This window comes from Mercenaria mercenaria, chromosome 15 (genome assembly GCF_021730395.1).
Source record: "Mercenaria mercenaria strain notata chromosome 15, MADL_Memer_1, whole genome shotgun sequence".
Lineage (NCBI taxonomy): Eukaryota > Metazoa > Mollusca > Bivalvia > Venerida > Veneridae > Mercenaria > Mercenaria mercenaria.
The window spans coordinates 9,605,193-9,618,845 of record NC_069375.1 but is presented as its reverse complement, the minus strand read 5'-3'; the positions used below and the strand labels follow the sequence as shown (position 1 = coordinate 9,618,845).

General features: G+C 33.9%; 1 protein-coding gene across 1 annotated transcript in view; it reads left to right on the top strand.

Annotated features, from left to right (window-relative positions):
• The first annotated feature begins 3,118 nt into the window (after nt 1-3,118).
• Nucleotides 3,119-13,653, top strand: part of LOC123546293 (dopamine beta-hydroxylase-like) — a 130,961-nt gene continuing 120,426 nt past the window's right edge. Inside the window, exon 1 of the mRNA XM_045332520.2 lies at nt 3,119-3,310. Coding sequence (XP_045188455.2) covers nt 3,183-3,310 — 128 coding nt within the window. The 5' untranslated portion in view covers nt 3,119-3,182. The remainder of the gene's footprint in view (nt 3,311-13,653) is intronic.

Here is a 13,653-nt window from a genome sequence, read left to right as displayed (position 1 = left end):
TACCTGCTCCTATTATGTATCTCGAGCGGTGCCAGATACCGCACTTAAATGTTTCATCATCGTCAACTGATTTCCAGTCCCGTTGCGTTGTACCTGGGCGATGCAAAATGTGGCATTTGAATGCTTTACCATCGGCAATTGATCTCCAGTTCCATTGTGTTGTACCCGGGCGATGTCTGATGCGGCAGTTAAATGTTAAAATGTTAAACCGTAAATCGAAAGTCCGTTTTGTTGTTCTCGGGCGGTGCAAGGTGCAACACCACCGTCAATCGAGCTCCAGATCCGCTGTGTTGGTCCTTGACGGTGTCTGGTGCAGTACTTAAATGCTTTATCGCCGTCAAATGATCTCCATTTTCGCTGTTTTGTTCCCAGGCGGTGCTGGACATTTAAATCCCTTACCACCGTCAATCGATTTCCATTTCCGCTATCTTGTTCCCAGGCGATGCCAGATGCCACATTTAAAATGCTTTACCACCGTCGACCTCCAGAATTGTATCTATATGAATATTTCCTCTCTCCATGACTTTCTGACTTGGCACAGATAGCGTGCTGTCGTCATGTATCCCTTGTTTACATTCTGTTAAAATCAACCAGATAGATCATATATATATATATCATCATGTCTGGTATGTATCACACAAATGATATAATTAAGATGTGAAAAGATTTTGATTTATACTATCTGTAAAGCATACACGGGTTCAGATGTCGGCTTTGTCTGTCTTTAATCGACCAAGGAAGGAAAAGCTTAGCTAAATAATTGTTTCGCCGATTTCACATTACCCCGCACATGACCTTAATATTGAAAAATCACGTGACCTATAGTTTCTCTGTGCTTCCATTTGTCCTTAATTTGCCATCTTTGATTTGTGTATGACTATAACATTTAAAACGGTCACAAAAATGAGTTAAAAATCTTCACACTTTTTAAAACATGAAAACAGAAACAGATCTGTCGGTATTCCCCAGCATGATGATTTTCAACGGAGTTATGGCCCTTGCATCCTCAAATTTTATTATGTTTTGGCAACTTCTTTTATATTATTGGGGACTGATTTCCACCAAACATTACAGGTATGGTCAGTGCTAAGCCTCAATTTGCATATTGTCTGCATTTTCCAGCTGTATATAATTTGATGAATAAAGAGCCATAATTCCTCTAAAAACATCGAACTGGAAGATACCATCAATATACAAAATGAGGCTTAGCACTGCTTTGTTACGTACAAAAAGAATGAGAATATTACACGTCGTTACAGAGCTATCGAATAATGCTTATATTCCTGTTATAATTGATTTATTTATTTCAGTCAACAATATACACTTTAACCATGGACTATATACATTTCTTTTTTTTTTCTGTATTTTTTAATTTCAATAAAGGTGCAGAAGGTGTTTATACAAAAAAGCTATAGATATATAATTGATGTTATCATCACTAAATAGAACGAGAGGCAACTGCTTGCAAATTTCACAACAACACCACCACCAATCAAAGAAAAGAAAGAACGACACAAACAACAAAACACACACACGCATGCACGCACAAACACGTGAAAAGCAATTACAAGAAAAACAACATATACCACAAAATAACCAGAACTGCAATAGTTATCTCGTTATTTCCTCAAAGCATTCCGAAATCAAAAATGTCTTTATTTATTACGATTCACTCTGACTTTTCTGATAAACAAAACAATAACAGTTATTATAGTATGATATTGCAAGGCGTTGTTGAAATTGAGACCTTTCTATTATTTATCTTATCATCTGAAACAGTTCCTAGTTAAATAGCTAATATTTAACTTGAACTGGAAATGTTCTTTACATGCTTTAATAATCTTATATTAGCCATATCATATTGCGCAGTTTTGGAATTCAGCAAAAGTTATAAAAAACGCTCTAGAAAATCAGCTTTAGCTGGTATTTTGAAAATACCACGTCTGCCGAAAGGTCTTGTCTTATTAACAAGATGATAAAATGTACACAAAAAGAGGGGTATATTGCAGCTTTAAGATGGCTCAATACTTTCCATATACAATGCATATACCTTTATTCCCAATTAAGGATTATACATTTTATTGAATTGCTTGCGGGTCAATAACTGTTTTAACACAATACATTAGAAATCAAGTCTCGACTTTAGCCCATTGTACAAAATTTGGGATTTAATTTGAGACGGGTCATATAGCACAAACAATTAACCGGCGACTACGTGTAGGCTTCTTACATTTTATCATATGAAACGCGGTTTTTGCACAGTCCGTATTTGTCACGGAGGTTTTAGATTCATGTTACTAGCTACTGAAATAAGACGACAATATGTATAAAATAAAATTGATAAAGTGAAGTCATTATAAAGCACCGTTTCATAAAATAGAATTGTTATCTAAAATATCAATCCCATGGAGAGTCCAGGCTGGACTATGTTGTAGATAGATGAGGCTTTAACTGAGAAAAAAATAAAGAATAAACGCAACGTTCTACTACACCTCCTGTTCCCTTTATGTGACAGAAATTGATTCAAATGTGAACGAACTTTGAATTGTGCAACATATAAGCTTATTGCGACTTTCGTCTGGCAATCATGTCGGCCAACACGTCAGCTTATATTTTGAGTACGAAAAACAGTAAAAACTAACAGCAGCATACACCTAAATCAAATTAAAGATAAATAGCCGAATTAAAATAATTAAACATACAATAAGATAACACAGCCTATTTATGTGCTATTTTTTCCTGTGTACTACTTGTACACTTACTAAGCATCTCAAAAATAGTTTAGGAATGTTTAGTATCGCAGTGGTAATCCAGATAATGTGCAGTGATTTGTCTGTAACACTGTTTTTTCTTGCAGACTGCAGCTTACGTCTGCGAGAATTATCTAATCATTGCTTTACAAATTGGAAACGATTTTGTCTTAATTTTACTCTTAAGTCGTTCATCAGATTAGAAAAGAACGTCAGAGAATTTCAACAAAATTGATTTTGTTCGGATGCCCGCTCATGCAAAACAGAAATGATTTAGTTTTGTCTGTCTTACTCTCCAGTTTCTTTGTCGCTATTTCGGTAATCACATCATGCAACTTTAGCTGCAGCGGCCAAAAATATTTGTTCATTCGATCAAGTGCCAAGTGATCTTTTTAAGAAAATCAGGAAATATTGTATAACAGGATTTAATATATGAGACTCTCAAACTTAATACTACGTTGTCTTGGGGAAGGACATACTATACACAGAGTTGGATATCAAGGTTATAGAGTGGCTTGGTTTTGTTTAGGAGTTTGGAAACGTTCTTCAGAATTTGCAAAGTAAGTTGGTCTGAAATTTCGTTTATATATAGCTTCAATCGTCCTGGAAATTTACCTGAGACTAGTTTGATAACGTGACATTTTTGTCATTCTTTGCCAATTTATAAAAGTTAACTTTTGACCAAGTGATTATTGTGTTGTAGCAGTTAGATAATGCTTTATAATTTGCAGTATTTGATTCCTAGTTTGAATATTCGGGTGTTTAATTTTGATTCGCATATTTATAACAGATATTTGATTAGTGTACAAGCGATGATTCGAAGACCCGATTTAAATTTCCATTTATAGCTCCAGGAGTGCATTTATGTAACGAATATATAAGATGATTGCAATACCTATATGGATGAGTTCATACACTCAGGATATTTTTGTTTGTTTCAGTGTAAGATCGAAATATATTTCATCAAGTGAACATCAGAAACAATATTTGAAAATGTGGAATCGGATGTGTACAGGTGAAAGTTATTTCAATCTTACATACAAAACAAACACATTTTCTTTTTACTACATGTATTTTCAATTGTTTTTACCTAATATCATAACGTCATAAGTGATGATATTCTACCGATAAATTGAACCACATTAAACCCTAATTGTCAAAACCTGATAGATAGAAATCAACTCATGCGACTAAACGTCTTTTTTTATCACATGTTAGCTTTTTCTGCTAAAATATCAAATGTCTTGTGTCTTTACCTATTATACACCGAGTCAATTCGACCAACGTCTCTCATACTTGAAACGACGTCAACGTCAATGTTTTATTACACTATTGTAATGCCAAAATAATGTAATGGCTTTATTTCGATCCCTTAATGTCAAACATGTGGTAAATCTAATTATTGGTGGACTGTTTACTTTCACTTTATCTGACAATTTATCTACTAAAACTCCAGAGCAAGTGAATATGCGCTTTTGATCGAAATAATTGTTTTTCCTACTTAGATGCTTGGAGAAAATAATGTTAACATAGAATTCATATCGGAACATATCATTTAAAATTATTTGACGTAAGATGTAACATTATTATTATTATATATCTTGAATGTTCTAGCTGATGATCGTTCAGAATGGAAGATATTCGATAAATATCAAAATATGAATTTAGAAAGTACACATGTACACGCTTTAATATTGTATCGATAGATACTGAAAGCATAGTAAGAATGCCGTAAGATCATTTTTATCATGGGAACAATTAATTCTTGGTAAAAATATTGCGTTACTAAATAACTGTATATTCATTCTGCACTAAATTAAATACGATTTTAATAGAATCACATGTGCCTCGATGCAACCAAAATTTGAATATAGCTTTGTAAAAATGCTTAAACAACTAGATCCAAGGACAAAACTTGTTAAAATCGGTATTGTTACGAATAGGATTTTTTTTTTCAATCTAGTGACTGCAACATCCCCGTTTCTGTTCTCTCCCACTGAAACATGGGGCATGGATTGAATGGAAGGAAACATTGCCTAATTGGCCGATGATACTTTTATGTCGATAATCTACAACAGGATATTCCGCTGATTCATGACTAATTAAAGCATTTTTGCTTTGTCGCCGTATTTTGCCTTGCATCAAACTCCAGAAAAAAATTAAGTTAATACAAAAAAAAAACAAAAAACAAAGACAAATATCAAACAGCGAATGCAACTATCAAAAACGCAGCCTCCCCAAAACGAAACCCACAGCACGCAGACGTGCACACCACAAACACACACACACACATACACGCGCACACACACAAAGCCAATACATGAGGACAAAACGAACAAACAAAGGAACACAGTGGGGCACCGCCTTGGAACGGTCAGTGGCAAAACCACCACTGGGTTAAGACAAAGATATTAATATATTTCGAATTTGATAGAATTTATGCTTTGGCTACTACTCTAGTAAAATGATATAGCAATATTACATCATATTTCATGCCAGGTCTATATTTCTAATAAATGATCTCCGCAAGTGAATGGCAATATTCCAATTTGACTAAAATAGCCGACAAGATGTCTCCTGCCGAGAAAGGAAAATAATCTGGTGTAAAAACTGAAGGCTAGATTCATATACTTGAAACTCTGTAATGTGTATCAAACAATAGAACTGCTTCCAACATTTTCTGGCTGAGTCGGATAGGCGGCTGCAATTATATACTCCCTCTCCATGCAACCCGGTCTCCGGGAATATAGCCCGAGAGAAAGTATTTGTCCTAGAGAGATGCATTGATTTTGTGAATTGTCTTGGGTGCTGTCATGAGAAATGTTTTGTTCAGCTACTTTACTTAACTAAACAAGATCATGTATTCCATTATGCCTGTTGTTGTTTAATAAAACGGATTGAAATATATAATCAGCTACGATTTACATGATGTATAAGAGTATAATTGACTTATTCATGTCTTTCGTCTGGCAGTAATTCAGACTTATCGGCTTATTTTCTCCTACGTACGGAAAGCAACAACAACATCAAAAGTCCGAAACCCAACAAACCAAACAAACAGCGAAATAAAAATAATAAAGAAACATATAACAAACATACTGTAGTCCCGACCGACAACTTTCTTTGACTGCTCCCTTCATGTATTCTTCTTTCACATTTCTCAAAAATGTTCAATAAAGAATATTTAGTATCGCAGCGGTAATAGAACAGAAATTGGACTGCAATTTGTCTGCAAGTGTCTTATAGCAAATTTTATATAATTATGTCTTTAGAAATTGGAAAAGATTTTGTCTTAATGTTACCCTATTTAGAGTCTTTTAATTTACAAGATTGGTTAAGAACGTCAGCAATGTGTAAAGACATTGATTGTGTTTGTCTGGAAGCCGGCTAACTCTAAAGAGGAATGATTATTGTTTTCCGCTTATTCTTATTCTCAAGTCCCCCAAGTGGAATACGGATATGTATTGAGATATTAGACTAGGATTACTGGAAGTTTATTTTGATTTGGGAGACGTTTCTCAGCCTTTCAAAGTAAGTAGTCCTAACATCTAATGTGCAATAGAGTGTGTTCATATAACTATATGTGCAAGTGAATTTAATCTGTGTCTAGATAAAGTTTCATAACATAACGTATACTGATTGTATTTATGTTAGAAGTCCACACAGTTGGTTATATTAAGGTGATGTCACATTTTGAATTTCCGGTGAATAACAAAAAAAAAAAAAAAAAAAAAAAAAAGAAAATTCAGTTCTTTGCAAAAACCGTTATGTTATGATTCAACCAAATAGTTTCCCTTGTCTATCAGAAAGGCATAATTCTTCTTTCCTTATATTGAGGTTTGATACCTTTATAACAGACAATAAACTAAAATAATAGAAATTCATACGTGAGTTCGGTTAGCTCAACAAAGCAATTTCAAGCACAAATATTATTGTGGAATGTAAGGTAAGTTACACACTACAATATCCGACCAAGATACTTAAAAATAATTTTGACAGCTCGTGAAAACTAATGACAAATTTTGACAGGTATATGATGACTCATGACCTAATTAATTTTTGTCTGTTATTTTCTAACTTCCAGTTTGATTTTGTTAAAAATGGGTATTCTATGTTGTAGCTTACAACTCGTGAATAAAAACAATATAAGAATATATTGTTACCTTACTATGGTTTTGTCTATCCGAGTCACGTACGAATTTCTATTGTTTCAGTCACTTGTCACTAATTAGAGCAACTCACAGTGTTGCAATTATACAAAACATATCCCTTATTTTCACATAGAAATTGAGGATTTATCTAATGAGCACATGTATTGGAAACACAATTTTAATACTGATTGTGTATTGCAATAATACTAAACTATCTCAGCCGTGACGTGTTCTTAAAGTTAACTAAGGCGTTTCACACATTTGGTAATATGTATGTTACCTAAGCTTTTATTATATTAGAAAAATAATAATGGATGTAACAACCCGTCATCCCCGATTTAAGTTGCCTCAGAAATCGGTTTGTAGTAACCTCGACTCATTGATCAGCAGAATAGATTGATTATGTTTTGGACTATTTAGACACATTTTGACATAATGAGGTATTGAAGTTCCGAGTAATGTCAATAAGTGACTGGGGAATGCATTAATTTTGAAAGTTCTACTAGATGGTCTTTGAGATGTTTAATTACTAAATCATTGAGACTGTTTCGTAGAGCAGGCAGATGGTTTCCATAGTCCGATTATCTAACTTTTATAGACCATTCAAAGTGTGAAACGGTGTAGAGGGAGCACACACTTAGCGCACAGAATAATATGTGTACATTTGAACACTGTATTAAATGAATAAAGACAATTATATCCTATAAATTTAGAAATAGATGCGTGTTGTACAGAAGTATGTATGAAATTCTGTTCGTTATCAATTATCATGTACTAGCTTGCCTATTTACTTTGCCAAAACGAGAACTGATATCATATCCTCGTAAAATTGCAATATGTCTATGTCTTATTTGTTATTGTTATGATTTCTTTATAGATCATAATAGGTACAATGTTCGATTTCGGTTTGAAAAAAATCATGATACGTGCAATATGAGATAAAATGATTGCGCGAAGTCTAAGAAAGATAAAATATGAAATATACGTTGAAAAAGCCATGATTGCATGCTAAGATGAAATGAAATAGAAACCTGTCATGATACAAGCAATATTAGCTGAAACTATTGCGTAAAGTCGTAGAAAAGGAAGCATGATTTCACGAAATACAGAGGTCTTCAGAGAGAATGCAATGAGTGTATTGTTCTGCATCATTTTAACGTTAATGACTTCTTGTGTAGTTAGTATCGAAGTAGGCTAAACTTCTCATCCCGACTTCCAGAACAAAATATTAACAGACATGAAAATTTGAAACATGTAATTGTTGCCAAAGGACACATATGAGACTTGAGTTCAGGAATATGAAATATTGTCATTCGTCAGAAGACGAATTCATTTTGCTATCATTCAAAATCAAGTACAAGTTGCAAATGGTTCCATTATACATGTTACATCAAAATTAATGATAAAACAAGATGAGCAATGGGATTCTTGGAGAGCAGGTAATTTTTATGACGTATTTGAAACATCTAAATTTATTAAAGCAGTTTAAGTATTTACGTATTTAAAAGAAATTTTCGGGAAGTGTGAGTGAGTCGTTTATGTAAACAACAGTTTCAGTTACAAGCATAAATTCCATGATATAGAACTTGCTAATTCATAAGAATTGTAAAATATTAACGTATTTATAAAACAAATCCTTCTGTGTTTATCTGTAAGTGCGGCGTCTCCTGTATGGTGTTCCTTTATTTGTTCGTTTTGTCCTCGTGTGTTTGCTTTGTATGCGATTGTGTGTGTGTGTGTATGTGTGTGCGTGTGTGTGTGTGTTTGTGTGTGTGTAGTGTAGTGTGCACGTCTGCGTGCTGTGGGTTTCGTTTTGGAGAGACTGCGGTTTGTGGAACATTCCCTGTTTGATATTTGTCCCTGTATTGTGTAAGGTAACAACCTCTGTGATAGTGTAACTGTAACATTTCAGTCTAGTTGGCTATGTTAGTGTTTCGGCAATTACTTATCCAGAGTTTCATAACTTTCGCCTGAGCAGCCGAAAAAGATTTTGCACGTGATAAGTTGTCATGTGGTATGTTTTAGAAATTCTGGGATAATGATTTTGAAAGAAGAGACTACAATAATTTATTGGCGCTAGTTTTTAGATTAATGAGAATAATAAATTGTTAAATATTACAATATTAGATGCGAGTAATTCGAATGTTATAGAAATATTTTTCACATGTGCAAAGATGTTGAAAACAAATAGTGAATACGAAAAGAACTTCAATTATTACAAAATTATATCATGAGGCGTTGCTATAACTGAGAACTTTTTATTTGTTATCTTATCACTTGAAACGTTCTTCGAAAAGTTTAATATCAACTTGAACTTGAAAGATTTGCACATGCATTCGTAAATCAAATTTTTCTCTATCTTATTGTGTAGTGTTTATCTGCTAAAATAATAACGAAAATAGTTCTGCTCACATCTGCGTTTATGTATACATATGCTGGAATAGAACTATACTTTTACAAAGCAAGGTGAATAACTTCTGAATTTCGACGAGGGTAACGCTACGTCATACACGTTGCTTTTCCGAGGAAAATTACCCAATGTTTCATTATTTTGCAATCAAAAAATCATGCTTGATATGAACAGAACAGAACAGAATATTTATTTTGACTTAAGCATATACAGCTTATCGTCCATACATAAAAATATATTACAATGGCCTGCACATGAAAATGGCAAAATATCTAAGTTTACATAGAAGGCACATATCATACACTTTAAACATCAACATTAATCAGGTCATTTCTTATTTTAAGTGCTTTTATAATAAAAGTTGATAGCCTATACAATAGTTTACGATTGCTACTTTTTAAAAGCTCAACAAACTTGAACATATTTGGTCGATTTCTGTAATAGGCAGGAATGTATGATTTTCGCAATTCTTTGTATGAGTCACATATACACACAAAGTGATATTCGTCCTCTATATCGTCCGTATCACATAAAACACATTTTCGTTCACTTCTTATCTGGTTCCTGTGTCTACCTCGCTCTACAGTGGGATGAAAGTCTAAGTTTGGCCAAAGCATTTCTGGATTTACTATTGTCAATTGTAAGTAGGTATTCGGACATCTCAAAAGTTTGTTTTATTTCCTTGTATAACAACAATGACGTTGAAGTGTTTACTGCTTCTCTACATTGACCTATATAAATGTCTCTAAGCCTCATTTTAAACTGTGTGATAAAACATCCTATATTTGTAACCGATGTACGAAAAGTCCATACATCATTGAACCCTGTCTGTTGTAACATAAACTTGACATTTGATAGCCAATTATTTTCTATTTCATGTGATTCAAAAAGATCATTATAAACAGAATATAAAATACAATTTGTATTATGACAGTTTAACAACTTGAACCAATATTTTATTATTTTTACTTTTCTATCCAAGATTAATGGAAAACGACCAGTCTCGCCATATAGTGCATAACTGTTTGTACTCATTTTAACATTCAATGTCCACTTCAAATATTTTCTGTGAAGCCGTTCCAGTTTGTCTGCTTGAGAAAACCCCCAAAGTTCAGAGCAATATGACATTATAGACGTTACATATGCATCAAACAGATTAAAATTTATATGTAGAGGAATCTGCATGTCCCTGGTAATGCTTCTTAATGAAAACATCGATTTAAGAGCTTTATCTGCTAATGCCTCTATTCCTTTGCGAAATGAACCACCACTACTAAGTACAAAGCCCAGATAGTTAAAGCTGTCAACAATATCAATGTTTTGTCCGTTATATGTCCATGACAGGTTTCTTGATAACGGACCGCCCTTTCGAAATACCATAATTTTTGTCTTCTCGACGTTAACTGTTAAGCCCCACCTTTTACAATACACCTCTAATTGGTTTGAGTTAGCTTGTAGTCCTTCTGGGGTTTCGCTCAGCAATACACTGTCGTCCGCGAAAAGAATTAAATAAATTGATAATTGGTCTAATGTAATTCCACAATCGATATTTTCTTGTAAGCATATTTCAAGATCATTCACGAAGTGGCAAAATAATAGTGGCGAAGTTAGCTCCCCTTGAAATAATCCGAGATCAATTTTAAAGAAGTCTGATATATTATTTACGTGCTTTACACACGATCTTACATCGCTATACATAGATCTTAACAATTTAAGTATTTTCCCATCAAATCCTTCTTTTATCAGTTTATACCAGAGGCCATTTCTATATATCGTGTCGAAACACTTTTGGTATTCCACAAAGGCTGCGTATACATTTTTATTTTGTGAAGTATACTTTTTTATAAGGGTTGATAAAACGAAGACAGCGTCTGTTGTGCTATGACCCGACTTAAAGCCGAACTGGGCGTCGGATAATTTGTCGTTGCTTTTACTCCATGATTTGATTCCCTCATTCAATATTCCAGTAAATATTTTACCGAGGCAGCTTAAAAGTGTTATTCCTCTATAATTATCTGTGTTATTAGACGGTTGTTTTTTAAGAATCGGTATAATTAGTCCCTCCGACCATTGGCGCGGAAATTCACCAACGTCTAGTATTTTGTTAAACAAAAATAACAATGGCTCAATAAGTATATCAATACATTCTATGAAATATTCATTTATCATATTGTCTAATCCCGCAGCTTTATTTCGATTTAGCTTTTTTACTATTTTACGTATTTCTGTCTCTGTAACAGGCACATCTAATTCCTCGAATGTACTTTCATGTACCCTACTATCAAAATCCTTTAGAAAGTCGACTACTTCTTCATTATTTTCAAACTGTGTGGTAGCCAGAGATTTAAAATGCTCAAAGAAGTCGTTTAATGTAACACTCTCATCCACTGACTTATTTCCATTTTTAAACATTTTCCAAAATTCCCTTGGCGTTTTACGGTGCATTTCATTCATACTTTTTCCCTTTTCAATATTATATAATGTCTTAGTTTTTCGTACAAAAAAATTGTAGTCTTTTTTAAGTCGCTGAAAACACTCAAAATTTTCTATACTTCTTTCATAATTGTACCTTTCAAGGGCCTCCCGATATCGTTTTCTTTTATTTTCGCATTCTACGTTAAACCATTTTTTACGCTCCGATCTTTCACTATCGAGAAAAGTAACCGTTTTCGTTTTAAATGTTTTTTTAAACAATATGCCTGCTTTTGAATCAATATAGTCTGTAAACAAAGTAACTGCCGTGCTAAGCGTTTCCCTATTTCGTACATCATTATTTTTCATAGAGTCTATTAGATTCCTCATTCCGTTTGCCAGTTCCGCCTTAAAATTATCCTTAACGCTATTGTCCCATTTATAAAATGTCCTTGTTTGATGTTTACTCATACTTTTATGCGTTCCAGTTTTTATTTCAAACGTTATTGGGGAATGATTTGAGTATTCGTTATATTTATGTATTTTAAAATCCTTAATACATTCAAAATTGTTGTAATCAGTTACTACATAGTCGATTACACTTTCCCCGTTATGCGTATAGCAGGTAAACTTTCCCATATCGTCATCACTCGCCGTTCTCCCATTTAAAATGCATATATTTAATGACTTACACATATCTAATAAATAATCACCGTATCTATTACTACGTGTATCCATCGAAATTCTCCTATTTGGAATATTATTTAATGACTCGGTAAATTCCATGTCCGTTAAAGTCTCATGCTCAATAAAATCAAGCTTCTGGCCGACCCGGCAGTTAAGGTCACCTATCCATAAAGATCGACCTAATTGTGAGTACTGACCTATCTCGTCTTCGAGTTTGTTAAACAAATCAACACTGTATACACCATATGCTGGCGACCCTTCCGGGGATATATAAGTCGCTGCTATATACCAGTCTATATCAATTTCAAAAAACTGTTTATCTAGCTTAATCCATACTATGCAGTCAATATCATTTCGTATCAATGTGACGCCTTTTCTTACGTTGTCTTTAATATAAATAATGATACCGCCACTTGCACGTTTCGCGCGTCTGTATTGAAATTTCCTAAATGAGTGTATAGGGTTGCTATATCCACTAAGTGTAATATTCGTATTTCTACTGGTGAATGTTTCATATAGACAAATTATATCGTATTTTGAAATGAAATCTGTAAATTCCTCGCTAGATCGTTTTGCTTTAGTTAAGCCTTCCACATTCCATGATAGTACCTTAATGCCACTCTCGGTTAGATCCTAGGCTTGAGGCCCTGGCACGTACTCCACATCATTGATAAACAGCTTATCGTACTTAAAATACACCCTCTTTTTGTCTTCCTTGGCTTTCTTAAATGCCCCGCTTAAGGCCTTTCTCTTATCCGCAATGTCTTTGGGGAAATGTGGCGAGACGCCGATTGACGTATTTTTCAAATTTGGGCAGGATTTACGTACTTTTTCACGATCTTCAAACTTTCCGATTTTTACTACAACAGGCCTTGTCTTCCCCGATTTAAAACGCCCCATTCTTTCAACGTTGGTCAATACAATATCTTCTTTAGCGTTATCGACTTTCATTTTATCTTGTATAATGTCTAAGATAGAAGTTTTGCAGTCGTCTGACGTTTCATCCTCGGAATCGGGAACTTTAAAAAACAAAAGATTGTTTTTTAAAGGATCGCATTTTAATTTATTCACCATGTCGTCGCAAGATGACCGCTCTGCTTCCAGCCTACCAAGAAGTTTTTTTCAAGCCGTCGACCTCTTTCTGTTTTTCCATCATCGTGTCTACACTCGTTGAGTCAAATGATCGGCTTGTCTTAAGTTCCGTTAATCTCTTTTCAAATGAGATGATCTTTTCATCAACACT